At 54.0% G+C, this 17,074-nt stretch overlaps 1 protein-coding gene across 2 annotated transcripts in view; it reads left to right on the forward strand.

Annotated features, from left to right (window-relative positions):
- NDRG1 (N-myc downstream regulated 1) overlaps positions 1 to 16,575 on the forward strand; it is a gene marked incomplete at both ends in the record, with an annotated part of 28,834 nt that extends 12,259 nt beyond the window's left edge. The window contains 13 exons of one of the 2 annotated variants that reach the window (XM_084229135.1): positions 101 to 206; positions 2,302 to 2,422; positions 3,593 to 3,655; positions 4,437 to 4,497; positions 5,639 to 5,812; positions 6,746 to 6,802; positions 8,717 to 8,820; positions 9,452 to 9,508; positions 10,206 to 10,257; positions 11,259 to 11,306; positions 12,064 to 12,099; positions 12,992 to 13,043; positions 16,334 to 16,575. In XM_084229135.1, the coding sequence (XP_084085261.1) occupies positions 101 to 206; positions 2,302 to 2,422; positions 3,593 to 3,655; positions 4,437 to 4,497; positions 5,639 to 5,812; positions 6,746 to 6,802; positions 8,717 to 8,820; positions 9,452 to 9,508; positions 10,206 to 10,257; positions 11,259 to 11,306; positions 12,064 to 12,099; positions 12,992 to 13,043; positions 16,334 to 16,575 (1,173 nt within the window). The remainder of the gene's footprint in view (positions 1 to 100; positions 207 to 2,301; positions 2,423 to 3,592; positions 3,656 to 4,436; positions 4,498 to 5,638; positions 5,813 to 6,745; positions 6,803 to 8,716; positions 8,821 to 9,451; positions 9,509 to 10,205; positions 10,258 to 11,258; positions 11,307 to 12,063; positions 12,100 to 12,991; positions 13,044 to 16,333) is intronic. The other variant, XM_084229136.1, reaches the window with a different exon arrangement.
- Between the last annotated feature and the right edge of the window lie 499 nt (positions 16,576 to 17,074).

The following is a 17,074-nucleotide window of genomic DNA, read 5'->3' on the forward strand; positions in this document are numbered from 1 at the left end:
AAATGTGCAGGGAGCAACCTCTGTGCAGACAGAGCCCCTCTAAAGTCAGCAGTCAAGCCCCACCTGACACCCCCCCCCCCAATGTGTCTTCTCTCTGCAGGAGCAGGACATCGAGACTCTACATGGTACCCTCCACGTCACGCTGTGTGGTACCCCCAAGGGAAATCGGCCTGTCATCCTCACCTACCACGACATTGGCATGAACCGTAAGTTACCAGGAATCATGTTTTCTGAGGAGCCTGTTCCCCCTGGGGTGGAAGAAGACAGCCAGGGAGTCGGTTTCTTTTGCTGTGTTTTCCTGGAACTGTTCTGGGAAGAACTGTTACCACAGAATGGAAGAAACTGGAATGCACTGGGCACGGAATTGTCTGTGTGCCCGGAGGTTCTGGCAGCTCAGAGAGCCCCTCATGCCTGCACGTGACCGTTCTTTTACTTAATATGTACAGTGGTTTTCACCATTTCCACACAATTGTGCAACTGTCAGTTCAATTCATCTTAGAACATTTTTATTATTCTGGGAAGAAATCCTGGTCCCTGGATCTATCACCCACAACCCCCCACAGCCCAGCCCCGGGCAATTACTTCCTGTCTCTGAGAGGCTGTCTGTTTTGAACATTTTGTATGAATGGAGTCACACAAGTGCAGTCTTTGTGACTGTCTTCTTGCATAATATTTCCAAGGTCATCCATGTTGTCGCAGTGGTGGTCCTTCATTCTCTCTTGCTGAAAGACACTCGGGGATGGACATGCCACATTTGCCTTTTCCATTCTCCAGCGGGGGGAACGTGTGGATGGTCTCAGCTTTTTGGCTCATCTGAATAATGCAGCCCAGAGTGTTTATAGACCAACGTAATCTTAAGATTGCTAGGAAGTGAAACCAAATGTGGGTTCCCCATTTTTCAGAGACGGGAATGGAATACAAGCTACTGAATGTTAAAATTACATGGGACAGAAGAGAATGGTTCTGTGATGATTCAGAAAGCACTGAGGTCTTCCTGGTGTCATGAGATCTGTGATCTTTTTTTTTTTAAAGATTTATTTTTTTTATTATTTATTTATTTTTTATTTTATTTATACAAGCACTGGGTACAGTCAGAAGCACGGGAGGGTGAGAGAATTCGCTAGAGCCAGAGCAGGGAGCAGAGCAGGCAGAAGGACCGAGGTACACTGCTGAGGGGAGCAGCGGGCGGCAGGAGAGGTCTGCGCGCCATGTGGGACCCTCCTCCGGTGGCCGGGGATGATGTCAGTCACTGAAAACTATTATTATTCTTCACTCTCATTTCTCGGTCATCTCATTGCTTCCCCTTGTGCCTCCCTGATACCATCCTATACCACACCGGGATACCAGCCCATCAGTCTACCTCATCTTACTTCACTTACCTCTGACAGGACATGGAATTACAGCTGGGGGCGATGCCCCCCATTTTGGGGAGACTCATTATTACTTATAATAGGCTAACTGCTTTAATGAGAAGCCCCAGTGCCTCTTCAACTTCACCCAATATACCTTGGCTTCTCACTCACGTAACAATTTAGTGGGCATTCTGTGGAACACCTTCCACGCGGTGATTCAGGGACCCAGGATCCTTCCTTCTGTGGCTCCTCATCCGCTGGAGCCTCAGGCTTCTGCCGGCTCTTCAGGCAGGCAGATGCCAGAAAAGAGAGAGACTTTCAAGGACTGAGTGTCAGGAGGAAATGGTGTGCATTGCATGCTGTTGGCCATGTCTAATCACAAGGGAAATGTAGTCCAGCTGGGGGCCTAAGAAGAACGAAGTAATGGGTGGTGCCAGTTGGCCCTCTTTGCCTTAGAACGTAGCATTTAAGAGACTCATCCAGTGCCCCAGAACTAGTGAGAGGGTCTGTGCTTGATCTGCTGTGCTTATCCTTGTTTAAAAATCATCTGTGTCCTAACCAGTATCCCTGGGAGATACTGGCGAGAGATACAGGAGGCCCAGAGAGAGAGGCTCTGTGGAGCAGTCCCTACCCCAACCGGGGCATCATGGGGAAGAAGCAGGAGCCGCGCTGGGAGCCCCCCAGCGCCCACTGGAAGCTTAAGGTCATCCACCAGCATATTCAGTAGCTCCCTGACCATCTCCACTTCACACCCACCGCTTTGCCCCATATTTATTCTTGTCTTTTATCACCGAAGAAAGCAGGCAGGGGAGAAAGCCCTTCTTTCTTGTAAGTCCGTTCCCTCCTAGTGACTGGGAGCGAGACAAAGAAAATGAAGCCCTCGCGCCTGGGACGGCCTGCTTATCCCCTCCTCACGTTCTCCCTCGCCTCTCTCCCGCCTGTTCTCCAGACAAGACCTGCTACAACCCGCTCTTCAACTCGGAGGACATGCAGGAGATCACCCAGCACTTTGCCGTCTGCCACGTGGACGCCCCTGGCCAGCAGGACGGCGCTGCCTCCTTCCCTGCGGGGTAAGCGGAGTCAGGAGAGCACGGCGGGGGGCGGGAGCAGGCGGGGGCCGGAGCAGGCGGCTTCTGACGTTTTGCAGTAAAATATGTACAGAGGGTCCCGGACTTGCAATGGCTGGCTTCGGGTTTTTGACTTTGCAGCGGGCAGTGGAGACTCTGCTCTTCCCGGGTGGACACTCACGAGCCAGCGTCTGAGGCTGGCCACGTTTCCCCTCTAGGAGGGGGTTATCAGGGCATGGCCCCGTTGTAAATTGAGGAAGATCTGTACAACAAAATTCACAGTTTTAACCGTTTTTATGCTTGACCTTGGCCATGAGGCCAGGTGATTCCATGGCCCAGTTTCTGAGTGTGCGGCTCGGTGGCTCTGAGAACAGTCACGCCTGAGCAGCCCTCCCGCCGTCACCCCCAGACGACTCTCTCGTCTTCGGCTGAAGCTCTGTCCCCATTAAACTCCCCGTTCCCGGTGCCCCTGCCTCTGGCCCCACACCTGCTCCTCAGCCTTGTAGGAAGAGACCTTGCCAAGAACCAAAGAGTTAAAAGAGAGAGCTAGAAAACTGAGGGGAAACAGAGGAAGTACTTCCCGTGGGCCAGGCTTAACCCTTTGGGTACCCGTCTTCCAAAGCTGAGTGCACCCACGGGCCCACCTGATCAGGGCGGGCCACCCCGGCCCTTCCAGAGCATCTCTGGGGGCGAGGAGGTAAGTGGGAGGGACTCCCTAGAGGCAGGAGCTCTTCATGGACGAGCCGCCAGGGAGCTCAGGATGGTGAGTGAGAGCAGGGGCCAGGAAATCCCCAGAGCCGCGTGAGACGTGCTGGCCTCTCACCGTTCAGCCTCGGTGACATTCATGATCTTCATCCTGGGGAACATCATAGCAACCTCGTAAAGTTGTTGGAAGGATCAGATGAGCTTACACTGCTCGTCGGAAGCTTGGGCCGGGCCTGGGACTAGCGGATGTGGTAACAGGTCACTTTGCAGGGTGCAAGGAGGAGCTTCAGGGCGTGGAGCTTGGCCTTGCCCAGGGGAGCAGACTTCTGGGTGTGGGGCGGAGGGCAATTGGGCCAGGGGGTTGTCCCCGCCCGCCCTGCCCTTCCAGCGCATTCCTGTTTGCATGCTCCGTGCCCACCAGGGCCCCAGCCGGTACTAACAGCCTCTCGTCTCCCACTTTCTCCCAAGGTACATGTACCCCTCCATGGACCAGCTGGCCATGATGCTGCCCGGCGTCCTTCAGCAGTTTGGGTAAGACAGGGGTCCCCTCCCGCACCGGCCCGCAAAGAGGGTGCTCCTAGCCCCTGCCTCTCTTTTGGCCTTGACCGGCCTGACCGCTGACATGTAGTTGAATTAAAGATGGGGAAGAAAGCAGCGGGTCACCCGTGGGAGCACTGTCTTCACTCCGCCTCCTTATCCGGCTGCCCCTTGTCGCGGGGGCTTGCCCTGCGTGCACACGTTCCCTGATGACACCTGGCCCTCCCCTCGGATCCCCCCTCCCCTGACCTCCGCATTCCTTGCTTTCTCTTCCCAATGGAACTTTCTGCCAGGGATCTCCTGACCCCTCCACTGCTCTCTCCAGACCCCTATTTCTCCAGTCCTCATTTTCTTCCTACTCGAACCTTCCATGTGATGATAATACCTCAGAGTTCTAGCCCAATTTATTTTCATTCCAAGCGTTAGAAGCCAAACAAAAGATTAAGAGCAGGAAGGAGCAGAGCCCTGATGGGGTTTCCCGAAACCGGTGGTGGGTCTGTCAGAGCCTGGGGCATCGGGAGGGAGGCAGGGAAGGGGGTGCGGCTCCCCAAGGTCACTGTCTTTGTCAAGCCATAAAGCACAATGCGGGTCCTCCTTCCTCAGGGGCATCACCACAGCATGTTCCCACCCTGGCTCGCCCCACCCTCGCGTGGCTGGGCCATGTTGGGAGACAACGGCTCCTCGGAGACATGGTAGGGGTGGGGGGGCTTTGAGAGTGCTGCTGGGCTCCCCTCGCTCGGGCCTCTGTGACATGGAGTCTTATTTTTGCTTCTAGACTGAAAAGCATTATTGGCATGGGGACCGGAGCAGGCGCCTACATCCTCACTCGATTTGCTGTGAGTTCTTTGCATTTAAAAAAAAAATGATCTTTTAAATCAAAATAATTCAAGAGGAAGGAAGGAAATTGGAAAAGCATCAATAACTCCAAAAGGGAAAATGTGATGAGCCATATTTCCATTTCCCCAGGGAGAACCAGTGTTCGGGTTTTCGGGGGCATGATGGGGACATGCGTGTATATACCACATGCACCTGCTTGTGTGTGCCCATGTTGGCACGTGTGTGTCTGTATTCATGTGCGTGTGGGCAGCTCTTCTTTCTCCCTCACTGAAATAACACACTCAATGCATTCTTGGGTCTTCCATCTGCTCAGTAGACTGTGGCCAGGCCCTCGCGTGGCCAGTGTCCTGTGCCAGGACCTTGTGATGGCTGCGTGGCTTCTGTGGTCAGGGAGCTCTGGAATCCTGACCGACTCTGAGCTAGAATCAGAGACACTTGTGTTAGCCTGACGGTTGCCACCTGTATTCCCATGGGCCCGAGTCGAGTGCTGCTGGGCCTCTGTGTGCTTCCAGTAATTGTTTTAAAGGCCGCGGTGCTCCTTTTATTCAGGCATGTTCACTCTGCCTGTTATTTGCTGGCTTTGCTAGAGGTAGAAATGCTGAATACATGTTGGTCTGGCTGGTTACCTGGCCTGAGCAGAGAGGACAAGGTCTCGACTATATGTTAGGGGTGTGTGTGCATACAAGGATGAATGGATGGATGGGTGGGTGGGTGGGTGGATGGATGCATGGATGGATGGATGAGTGGGTGCCTGGGTGGATGGATAGAGAGATGATGGTTAAAGAGATGATCCTTTGGAAGTAATGAGGTACCAGAGAGCATTTCTGTGCCCCGTCTGATTTAAGAGGTAGATGTGGGATGTACCCATTTGACTGTTGGGAAAACCAAGGGCAGAGGTGGCATGAATTGCCTAAGGCAGGTCTGTGAGGTGCCCACACTCTATTTCTACTTCTCTGGTTTCCTCTTTCTGCTCTCTCAGGGACCCAGTTCCTGTCTGCTGCATTGGAGCCGCAGTTCCGGGAGTGGGGTTGCAGACTTGAGAGCAGCAGCCTGCTCCCCTGTGCCCTGTGGGTCCCTTTCCTGGGTCCTCTCTTCCACCTTTGGTTTTGCCTCACCTCTACCTCACATCTATCCTTACAGTTGAACAACCCCGAGATGGTGGAGGGCCTGGTGCTCATCAACGTGAACCCCTGTGCAGAAGGCTGGATGGACTGGGCCGCCTCCAAGGTGAGCTTAGGGGTCCCTGCCTGGAGGAGCAGAGGAGCTAAGAGGCCTCTCCTCACCACCACCCCCATCCTAGGTCTCACTAAGCAGGTGCCGAAGGCCCTGACTTGGGCGCTGCAGGTCAGGGAACTGGGATGGAGGGCAGGATACACACTACTCATCTTGCAGACAACCCTGGCTGCAGCGCTGGGAGCCCTTGTTTATCCTTTAAAATCATGATTTTTTTTTTAATAAAGGCCCCCATATTTGCCAAGTTGATGAGAGCAGGGGGAGCCTTTCCTGTTGAAATAGGACAAGCATTTCAAGCAGGGGCGATCCTGGCTTCTTACCTTGGGAGTGTGTTTTTGCCAAGTTTAGAGGGCTTTTGAGGACCAGCACACATTCATGGACCTCCCACTGTATGCCGACCATTTATGGAGCTCCTGCTGTTTATCTAGCGTTTATGAAGCTTCAGCTATGTACCTTGCTTTTATGGAGCTCCTGCTGTATACCTAACATTAATGGAGCTCCTGCTATAGAACTAATTTCTATGGCGCTCCTTCTGTGTACTTAGTATTTATGGAGCCTCTGCTCTAAATAGCATTTATCGAACTCCTGATATATACCTAGCATTGTCATTGGAGAGAGGTAGAGAGTAGGTGTCACAATCTCTACTAGCCTCAGTATATTCAGAAAAGGACATTGACTTAGGGGGGCAATCCAGAGGGTGATGCAGGAAGGAGAGTTCAAGGAAAACAGATCTTGCAGTGTGGGCTGGGAGAGCTCAGTGCATATTTAGTACATAGGGACAGGTTCTTCCTTGCTAGGACTCTGCAAGTCCTGATTCATTATACATTTGCTGTGCATGTCCTGTGCTTGGGGCCCTGAGAATAAGGAATTGATGGAGAGACCAAGTTCTGCTGCCCAGGGGCCCCAGGTCCAGGTCCAGTAGATGACCGGGTGCCAGGAGGCTGCGTGTCTCCATGACCTTGCCCCATCTCTGCAGACACCAGCCTGGTAATCTCCCCGCTTTGTGCCCCACAGATCTCGGGATGGACCCAAGCCCTTCCGGACATGGTGGTGTCCCACTTCTTCGCGAAGGTGAGTCTGTGGTGTGGTCCAGATGCCGTCATTTGCGCTGAGCAGTTGCGGGCTGGAGAGGAACACTCGTCAGCTAGCGGTGCCACAGCTGATGCCAACAAGCAGTGTGACGTCACTCATTCATGATCATCAAGCCCTTGCTCTGCCTCCCTTTTTAACACAAAACTTCTTTAACAGCTTTATTGAGGTACAAAAACCGCACATGTTGAGATGTAGAATTTAACATGTAACGTCCGTGGACACCCAGAAAACCAGCCCTAAAATCAAGGCGATGAACCAACCCCAGCCCTGCAAGGTCCCTTGTGCCCAGGTCACCCTCTTGCTCTCGGGCCACTGCTGATCTGCTCTGTGCCTGTGGAGTGTCGCCCTTCCAGATGGCCCCTGGCCAGCACCCTGTCCTTACACTAACCTGCCCAGCCCGTGCCCTCATTGTGGGCGTATTGGCCCTCATGCCTCTTGGGTGCTGAGTGGCTTGCCCATGTGTGCCACTGCCCCTGGCCTTGCGTTTGTCTCCTGGGCTACTGACCCCAAGCAAACCCGCCAGAAGTGGGTCCCCCCACTGTTCTAGAGGCCAAGCTCTGAAGTCAGGAGTTTCTGACTGTGCGTCCTGGTGAGGCTCTAGGGAGGATCCTTCTGGCCTCTTCCAACTCCCAGAAGCCCCTGTGTCCTTGGCTTGTGGTGCTCACAACAGTGTCTGCCTCCTGCTTTGCCTCTGTCGCTTTCCAGGCTCCCTCTGCCTTTTCTAATCAGACACAGTAGTCACTAGTTTAGGACCCGCCCAGATAGCCCACAATGATCTCATCTCAGGAGGCCTCACTGACATCTGCAAAGACCTTTTTCCCAAATGCGTTGACGCTCACAGGCTCCAGGGATTCGTCATACGCTTTCCTCTGGGGCCGGCTGGTCTGCCTGCTGGAGCTCTCCTCTTTTTATGCCTCAATTGTGATTCATTTTCTCCACCTTGAGTGTATAATCTGAACCTCCTAGGAGTATGGAAACACTGGGGTCCGTGCCTAATAGGGTGTGAGAGCCTGGCCTGACTGTACCCCAGCTTTCTCAGGGTATCTGGTGATGCCCCCGAGTCACGGCAGCTGTGTTTTGACCCAAAGTCCCTGCACAGTTCCTCAGGCTGCCTTGTCCTGATCTCCCTCCCCCCAGCCAGTTGGCCTCGCTGCTGCTGAAACGGTCAGGGACTGCCTTGAGGACACTTGGGGCTTGACACATGCTCCCCCCGGCCTCCTCCCGCCCCACACTGGCTGTCTCCAGTCACACCGGGCCCTTCTTGAAAACCCGCAGCATCTGCCTTGTCCAAATGAGAAACAGAGCAAGCCCCTAACTTGTTTGTCCCAGATCACATTCAGAAGGGAACCAGGGAGCAGGGAGGCTGAGGCCGGCCTTCCGCAGGGCATTGAGATGACCCTTCTTTCTGGCAGCTTCCCATGGCAAGAATCAGTTTTGTTTTTCCACTATGAACAAGTTCTTTTTACCTCCCCCTATGGGAAGACATCACTGGCCGTCAGTTTCCACGGGCTTGTGTGCAGGGCCCCGGGAAATCCCACACCTTGTGAAGTAGGTGGTAAGATTGTTCCCACGACTTCTTTTTCGGAAGGAACTGAGGTTCGGAGAGGTCGGACAGGTGCCAGGCTGAGGGGCATTGAGGGAGCCAAGCTCAGATTCGCACAGCTGATTCCCACTCGAAACTTCCAAGGCCTGAGGCCAGAGGCCACGTTGCACCCTTGAAGGTGTGAGGTCCTTCCTGCTGCTGGCTGACATGTGAACCTCAGTTCGCCTCTGGGCAGTGGCTCCCGGACCTTTCCGGCTCCACAGCAGTCTTACAGCTTAGGCGTCATTAGCTGAATGACGGGGAGCCACGGATCCAGGGCCACATGCGATGAAGCCCCCTCTCTCATGCAGGAGGAGATGCAGAATAACGTGGAGGTCGTCCACACCTACCGCCAGCACATTGTCAACGACATGAACCCCAGCAACCTGCACCTGTTCATTAATGCCTACAACAGGTATGGGGGCCACACGGTGGTGCTCTCGACCAGGCTCCTTTGCAGGGTCTGGAACATGGGGCAAGGCAGGAGGTTCTAACATAGCAGGAGACACAGCCCTTGAATTGAGCAAATGGAGTAATAGCACAGGGGAGCCCAGCCAGGGATGTTTAGGCACCTCCTCTGGGTTCAGAGTGCATTGTGGGGAGCTGAGATACCCCTACCCCAGACCACGTGGCCCAAGTGCAGTGGGGAGTGGGGTGCAGTCAGGCCCTCAAAGGGTAGGTGCCCCGGGCTGGCCTCAGGCAGGGAAAGGTGCAGGAGAGGGGATAGGACGGGCGGCAGAGCACTGGGGAGGGAGGATGGAGGATCTGGGAGGCTCCGGGGAGTCACTACTTCCAAGAATGAGGAGCCCCTTCCCCTAATCCTGGGCCAGGGTATAGCTGCCTGCATTTGGTGCTGGTTTGGAGCTCAGCTTAGGAGCTTGGGCAGCTGTGTTAGCCAGGGGTTCTGGAATCTCCAGTGAGCTTGTGCTGCCTGTCCCGTGGGCTCCAGAGGGCCTGGTGGACAGTCCTTGAACGTGCTGGCTCAGGGGAGGGGGCTTCCTCTAGGGGAGGGACTGCTGGTGTTAATGGGGTATTTGTCACCACAGCCGGCGGGACCTGGAGATCGAGAGGCCGATGCCTGGGACCCAAACAGTCACCCTGCAGTGAGTCCTTCCCCCACGGCCTCTCCCCACGGCCCTTTGCTGGCAGGACCTTTTCTGAGTTGGGTGGGATGGTGCCCATGTGGGGGAGTCGCCATCTGTGAGAACCACGTGTGTCCTGGGCAGACGTAGGCACGTCCAGTCTCATGTATCTTCCCCTTGGCAGGGATATGGTTCCTGGGGTCCCCCAGACCTAGACTGGGACCTCCCAGCTCAGAGGGACCCCACTTTGGATAGAATATATCCAGCTCCTACTATATGTCAAATGCTATGTGAGATTGGACTTCCCAGAGCGCACAGATGAGAAAGACAGTGAACCCCCCAGCCCCCCAGAGCTGAGCGGCTCGGCTGTGGCGGGTATAATTAGCTGTGGTCCGCCAGGAACGACAGAGTCTTTTTATGGCTCCGTGAGCGAACCCTATTATTTGGTACCTGGAAGTGGCACACGCGTTTCCTCTGTCAGACTTGCCCGTCTGTCTCTGCTGTCGTGATTGCCAGCAGGGTCCTCCTCACCCCCCCTTGAGGAGAGACGTCCTGAAATAAAACAGAGACGCTGAAAATCCTCTGCCCATTTTATCCTAAGAGCAAAGCAGAGGATGAGGGGGGCTGAGACAGGAGCGCCAGCCTGCCACCCTGGGCATGGGGCCGGGCGCGGGGCCCCTCCCTGCACCTCACTCACTCCTGCCCTCCCCGCCCGCAGGTGTCCTGCTTTGCTGGTGGTCGGGGACAACTCGCCGGCCGTGGATGCCGTGGTGAGTAGAAATTGCCACCGGTTTTGTGTTTAATTCTGTGGTCGGATGCGGTGGACTCCGCATGAAGCCTACCTGGCCACACCCGCCCTGCCCTCATCATGGCGGTGACACCTGTAAATGCCAGATTGGCCTCTGGGCAGAGGGCCGAGCCGCCTGCCGCTTTCCCTGGTGACAGCAGGCCCGGTTGCTGGGCAGCGAGCCCCGGTGTCCTCTCCCAGGCCCCTCTCGCTCTGTCTGCTGGTTTCTATGGGCATGTTGGTCACTTGGCTTCTGGCTAAGAGACTTCCCCTCCCATCTGGGAGTCAGATGGGGCTTCAGATTGGCCTGATAGTCTAATAGGCAGAGAGGCACCTGGGGCGCAGGCCAGGCTTTCTGGCTCACTTCACCCTTTAATTCCTACCTGTGGTGCAGTGGAGGCAGCGAGCAGTTTACCTTCCCAAGGTCCCCCTAGCTGGGAACATAGGAGATTCGGATTTTTAAGCAGAGTCCTAGAGTAGCCGTGATGTGCGCGGTGGGTGGCGGAGCAGGAGATGATAGTTTTGCTATAGGTACTTTGAACATCACAGGTTGTGCGTGAGTAGTTTGCCCAGTCCTAGATGCACTTTGAAGAGTGTTGTTGGCAATTTGAAGAGGGAAACCAGCGTGGTGGTGTTGGGACTGGGCTGAGGGGCCCGTGGAATCGCTGACCCAAGCAGCTGGTTAAACGAGGCCTTTCATTTAGCAAATATTTTTAGAGCACTTTCCACATTTCTCCAGTCTTCATAATAACGCCTAAAAGATACTATCCTCATGTTATTGATGAGAAAACTGAGCCTCAAAGAAGGTGAATAACTTGTTTAAGGTCATAACTGGAATTCAAAGCCACATATGATAAATCCTGAAGCCCATACCTTCTTCTTTGCTAGCAGAAATGTGGGTGTTTCTGATGAAGGGAAGGGGAGGCGCGTGGCTTTGGCCCCAGGTAGAAAACTAGTCAATTTCTTCTGCCTTTCCTTGTCCAGGTGGAGTGCAACTCGAAATTGGACCCCACGAAGACCACGCTCCTCAAGGTACAGGGAAGGGGGTGGGGGCTTGCATTTGTTCTTTCTTAGAAAACCCTTAAATTTTCTGCAAAATTGCACTGTGCCTGACTGTGCAATCTGAGGCCTCTGTTCACAAGTGTTTATTGGGTGGTGCTGGCTGCAAAGATGAGACAATCCCTTTCAGAGGCCCAGAATCCCTGGGGCACTGGCCCTGGAGTTCTGAGGAGAGTAGGACCGGGAGTTGTGCTGGCTGGGGCTCTTCTGAGGGTGGGACAGGGCCGGGCCTCCCAGAGAGACTCTGCTTAGGCAAAGGGAGAATGCTGTCCCCCAAGACCACTGAAGAGCAGGCCACCTGCAAGCTCGCCTGTGCACAGGTGTGCCCCCGTGTCGTAGGTGGGTGGAGCGTCTGCCTGCTGGTCAGACAGACACTGACTAGAACTTTACACATTCTAAAAGCCCCCTCTGGCCTGGTGGCTGCCTCTGAAATGGGGTGCTTGTACCCCCCAGGGTTGGGGAGCAGTGTGACTATCCACAGGGCCCGGTGGAGGGCCTAGTCTGTGCCATTCAACAACACACAGTAAAGTGAGAGACAACACGGGATGAAAGCAGCCTTGCTAGGTGGGATTCGGTGTCTCCGCCCCTCATCTGCCCCGTCCCCTCAGCAGAGTGGGCAGGGGTCAGGGCGCCAGTGAGCGGGGTTCAGAGTGAGGCACCCGTCCGGAGCCGTTTCGGTGTGAGGCTGCCCCCGGAGCTGTTGAGAATGACCTGCTTCCCTCTCTCCCAGATGGCGGATTGTGGCGGCCTCCCCCAGATCTCCCAGGTGAGCTCCCGCGTGCACCTGTGCCCTCCCCGGGTGGGGCTGAGCCTCTGTGACTTGGGACTGCCCTTTCCCCACTCCCTGCTGTCCCCCCTCACATCCTCTGTATGCCATCAGCATGGTCCAGATCTAGGGGTGCCTACCCCAAAGGCCATAGGCTGCTGTTACAGCCACAGGCCCCCAGAGATGAAACCCAAGCATGCATGTGTGTGTTTGCATGTGTGTACATGCACGTGTGTAGAGTGAGTGTGCACTTGTGCATAGAAACGTGTTGGTTCATGTAGTATGTTTGCTGTACAATAACTAACCCCTCCAATTCCTGACCTTAAAATAACCCCACCAACTTAACAAATAAATAGACATTTTAATCTTTGCTTGTACAATTTTATATCAATAAAATGTTGTGCTTTTCCTTAAAATGAAATATTATGTAAGTCTTGGTCATCTTTTCCCCCCAGACCATGCCTGGCCTCCCTCTCTTTGCAGTGCTGAAAGGCACTTCAGGGCCACTGTAATCCAGTCGCTGCTCAATAAATAGACAGCGAGCCCGAGGCCTTTCCAGCTCCCTGGGCCCCTCCTTTACTGTCGTGGTCTCCACCGAAGCCTCTGGGGGTGTGTGGCACCCACCGGAGTGTGCAGGTGGGGAGTCTAGCTCGGACGGGTCGTGTGACTTTACCACGCTGTATTAACTTGGAACTGAATTTGAATGATCTTCCTGGCCAAGGTTGCCCAAATCATGCCTGTTTTGTCCAATCACCCCACAGTGGCCAAACCACCGTGTGGGAAAGGGGTGTCTTGGGCCAGACTCTCCAGTGAAGGGACCGGAGGCTCCGCTGCGGTAGCCACTCATGGCCTGGACCCCCGACTGACTGTGCTCCTTCTCTTTCTCCTGCAGCCTGCCAAGCTCGCTGAGGCCTTCAAGTACTTCGTGCAGGGCATGGGATACAGTGAGTATGGCCCTTCCCAGAGTGGGAGGCTAGAGGGGCGGCTGGAGGGGCAGCAGTGCGGTGCTGAGCCAGCCGGGAGGAGCCAGCCGGGAGGAGTGTCTGCATGACCGTCCAGCTTCAGTGCTCCGCGCACCTGCAGGCCTGGGAGGAAGCGTTTAGATGGGGGGCCTGCGGTGGCCACGCAGGCGTGCTCATATCTCCTCAGTGCCAGCAGTTGCTCATTCTCTCTTCACTTACTGAATAGAAGTTATTTCTTTTCTTTTTTTTTTTTTTTAAAGATTTATTTATTTATACAAGCACTGGGTACAGTCAGAAGCGCGGGAGGGTGAGAGAATTCACCAGAGCCAGAGCTGGGAGCAGAGCAGGCAGAAGGACTGAAGTACACTGCTGAGGGGAGCAGCGGGCGGCAGGAGAGGTCTGCGCTCCATGCGGGACCCTCCTCCGGTGGCCGGGGAGCAGCCGGGCATCGAACTGGTGCCCTCGAGGCTTCGGGCAGCTTCACAACCCAGCGCTCAACTGCTGTGCCACTGGGTAGGCCCAAGAATAGAAGTTACTTCACAGCAGGGAATTTTTAAAGGTTTAGATATGGACTGTCCCTTGAAGCATTGAGAAGAAAACAAATGATGAACCATAAACATCTTTTTAATTTTGATTACATGCTTTGTTGAAAGACTTGCAGTTATAATGATAGTGGTGGTGATGTTTGGAAAAGATGATGGTGGTGGTGTAGATGCTGATGGTGGTGGTGGAGATGCTGATGGTGGTGGTGATGATGGTGGTGGTGATGCTGATGATGGTGGTGATGATGGTGGTGGTGGTGGTGAAGGTGGTGGTGATGATGAAGATGGTGTGATGGTGGTGATGGTGTTGAAGACAGTGACGATGATGGGCATGGCAGGTGGTGATCAGGCGGTGTTAGTGATCATTATTGTGATAATGATGGGGTGATGGTAGTAAAGATGAAAGCGTATTAATACATCCCTTTCTTTTCATTGAACCACATTATTATCCTATGAGAAACTCTTATCCTCATTTTACAAATGATGAAGCTGAGGCTTTGAAAGATTCAGTAAAGAGCAGAGGGATCTCTGATAGTTCTTTGGAAACTATCATAAGTTCTGTAAGTGGCTGATAAAGTTGCTTAAATTGAGGCACAGCATTTCTTTGCTAAATCGTTAGATCTGGGAATGGAAGAATAAATAGAAGCATAATTCAAGAACTTCCAGCTTTTCGTATGATGGTTATGGCCTATTTGCTAGGCACATGCAGCCCTTTTTCAAGAAAGCAGCCCCACAACCAGGGCAGACAAGACTAGGCCCGAGCGCTCTGTTGGGTGGTGGCCACAGTGGGTGCCGTGGGTGGAACAGCCCTGGTCCTGGCTCTCTTGCGGCTCTTTCGGCTCTTTCTGGCAATTATAATTTGTGGCATTATAATTTATGTACCCATCATACCTAGGAAGTCTGAACTTCTAGTCTCTCTTTTTACTTTGAGACTTAAACTGTTTGCTTGTTTAAAATAGTAACAGTATGTTTGGTGAGCTGACCGCAGTCTTGAGATTGGCCTCTGCCGTGTTTAGTTTCCACGAGGCCCGGAGCAGCAAGCTTAATTTATATGCCCGGGGAGGGATCCATGTCCCAGGGTGCCCCCCTTCCAAAAGAAAACAGCTTTCTGCGGCCTTCCCCCTTCCCAACTGACTGCCCTCCAGAGAGGGGCAGCGAGGGCCGTGACGAGAATGCTGCTGGGCAGCATTGTGTACCTGGCGGGCCTGAATCCCAGCTCGTTTGTGTTGGAACTGCCCTGGGTCTAGATGTCTGCTTTCAAAGTGTTTTCTGAGGAGAAAGGAATGAAAGGCAGGTCTTGTTTCCCTCCCAAATCAGCTTGTATTCCCAGGAAACCAAACATCCTACAAGTTAACAGGAAGGCAACAGGCAGAGCTGGAGTCCCTTTGGGGCGTCCACCAAAGAGAACTAAGGCTCCGTGGACCCTTGAACAGCATGGGGGTTAGGGGTACCTACCCTGCACCCTGCACAGTCAAACATTTGCATATGACTAGTGACATCCCCAGAACTTAACTGCTAATAGCCTGCTGCCGACAGGAAGCCTTCCCGACAGCATCAATAGTTGATGAACCCATCTGCACGTTGTGCTTATGAGCTGTTGTATTCTCGCCTTAAGATAAACTAGAGAACAGAAAATGGTAAGGGACTATCAAAGGGAGAGAAAGTACAGTTACAGCCCTGGCCTGTACTTATGGCTACCAGGATTTCGCATCATCTATTTACAAGGGAACCCGTGTGTGTGAGTGTGCTCCCGCAGTTCAAGCCTACATTTCCCCAGGTCAGCTCTCATCATTTGGCAGCCTGGCTGGCCCTGTGCACCCCCAACGTCATGCCATGGTCAGCAGAACCCTGCAAAGTCAGTAAAATAGCCAGATTTGGAGCCAAGAAATAGGGGCTCAGAGAAAATGTGTGAGCGACAGATGTGGGGTGGGTCCTATTGCTTTACAGATTCAAAAACAAGTTCTTCGGGAAGGAAAGTCAGAACAGCAAAGTGCAGTTGTTTGTGGGTGTCCGCCACAGAGTCCACCCACTCCCCCCAACCAGTTAATGTCACCCCAAAACACATGGGTGTCCTCAGTCACCCCAGTTTGTATGTGTGTCTTCCAGTGTGGTCTTTGCAGCGATGCTAGAATTGGGTGGTGTGTTTGTTTCCTGTGGGTGCCTGAACAAATCCCCCAGAAATGTATCATCTCCCAGAAAGACAGTTCTAGAGGCCAGAAGTCCAAAATCCAGGTATAGACTGGGTCCTGGACGCTCTGGAGGTTCTAGGGAGAATCTCTCTTTGCCTCTTGCCACTCCCAGTGGCTGCTGGCTGTCCTAGTGTCCTTGGCTTGTGGCCACACCACTCCCATCTCTGCCTCTGTCTTCACGTAGCCTTGGCCCTTAGAAGGAACCAGCCATTGCATCAGACCCTCGCTCTAATCCAGGATGGCCTCATCTTAACTATATCTGCAAAGAACTTATTTCCAAATGAGTCTACATGCTGAGACCCTGGTGGTCGGAAATTTGGGGAGGTCACTATTCAACCCGTATGGGATGGGGGTTGTAGCATCTTCTTCCACTTTATCAGTCATCTGCTACATGCAAGGGTGTCTTACATGTCCCAAAGAATGGATGGAGCCTTTGATGGTTCCTGGGAGCTCACAGGCCTCTCAGGCCTGCCTCAGTTTCCCCACGTGTGGCATGCAGGGATTCGTTCACCCACTCACTGCTGTCTCTCTCTCTCCCCAGTGCCCTCGGCCAGCATGACCCGCCTGATGCGTTCCCGCACAGCCTCAGGCTCCAGTGTCACCTCCCTGGAGGGCACCCGCAGCCGCTCCCACACCAGCGAGGGCACCCGCAGCCGCTCCCACACCAGCGAGGGCACTCGCAGCCGCTCCCACACCAGCGAAGGTGCCCGCCTGGACATCACCCCCAACTCCGGAGCCACCGGGAATAGCGCGGGGCCCAAGTCCATGGAGGTCTCCTGCTAGGTGGCTGTGGGGTGAGCCCCCTGGACTTTGGACTGCTGTAGCTGCCCCTCCTGCCCCTACCCCCTGCCTGCCACATGCACATAACTTGGTATTAATTAATCCAAAGCTTATTTTGTAAGAGTGAGCTCTGGTGAGGACGAGGTTAGATTGGGCTTGGGGACCTAACTGAGAGCGGCCGGGGACCAAGGGGAAGGAAGCATGCAGTGGCCTGTGTCCATGAGCCAGTGGCCTGGTGGTCACTGCCCACCCCTCAGAGACGCCCAACTGCCCCAAACAGGAAACCCTTCCTCTGCCCAGGTGACCCAGCAGCCGGTTCTCACGGGCACTCTGTCCGGAGCCCGGTCTGCCTCCTTCCTGTTTCCTCCCCCACTAGACAGAAACTGACCCCTTTTCTAGAAGCAAAACCCTCTCTGACTTGGGGAGAGGGGGAGCAGCAGGGCGGTGGGCTCTCTTCAGCAGCCAAAACAGGAAATGGGGAAAGGTGGAATTTAGGTGGTGA

The sequence above is a fragment of the Talpa europaea genome, assembly GCF_964194135.1.
Source record: "Talpa europaea genome assembly, chromosome: 3".
NCBI classification, from domain to species: Eukaryota; Metazoa; Chordata; class Mammalia; order Eulipotyphla; family Talpidae; genus Talpa; species Talpa europaea.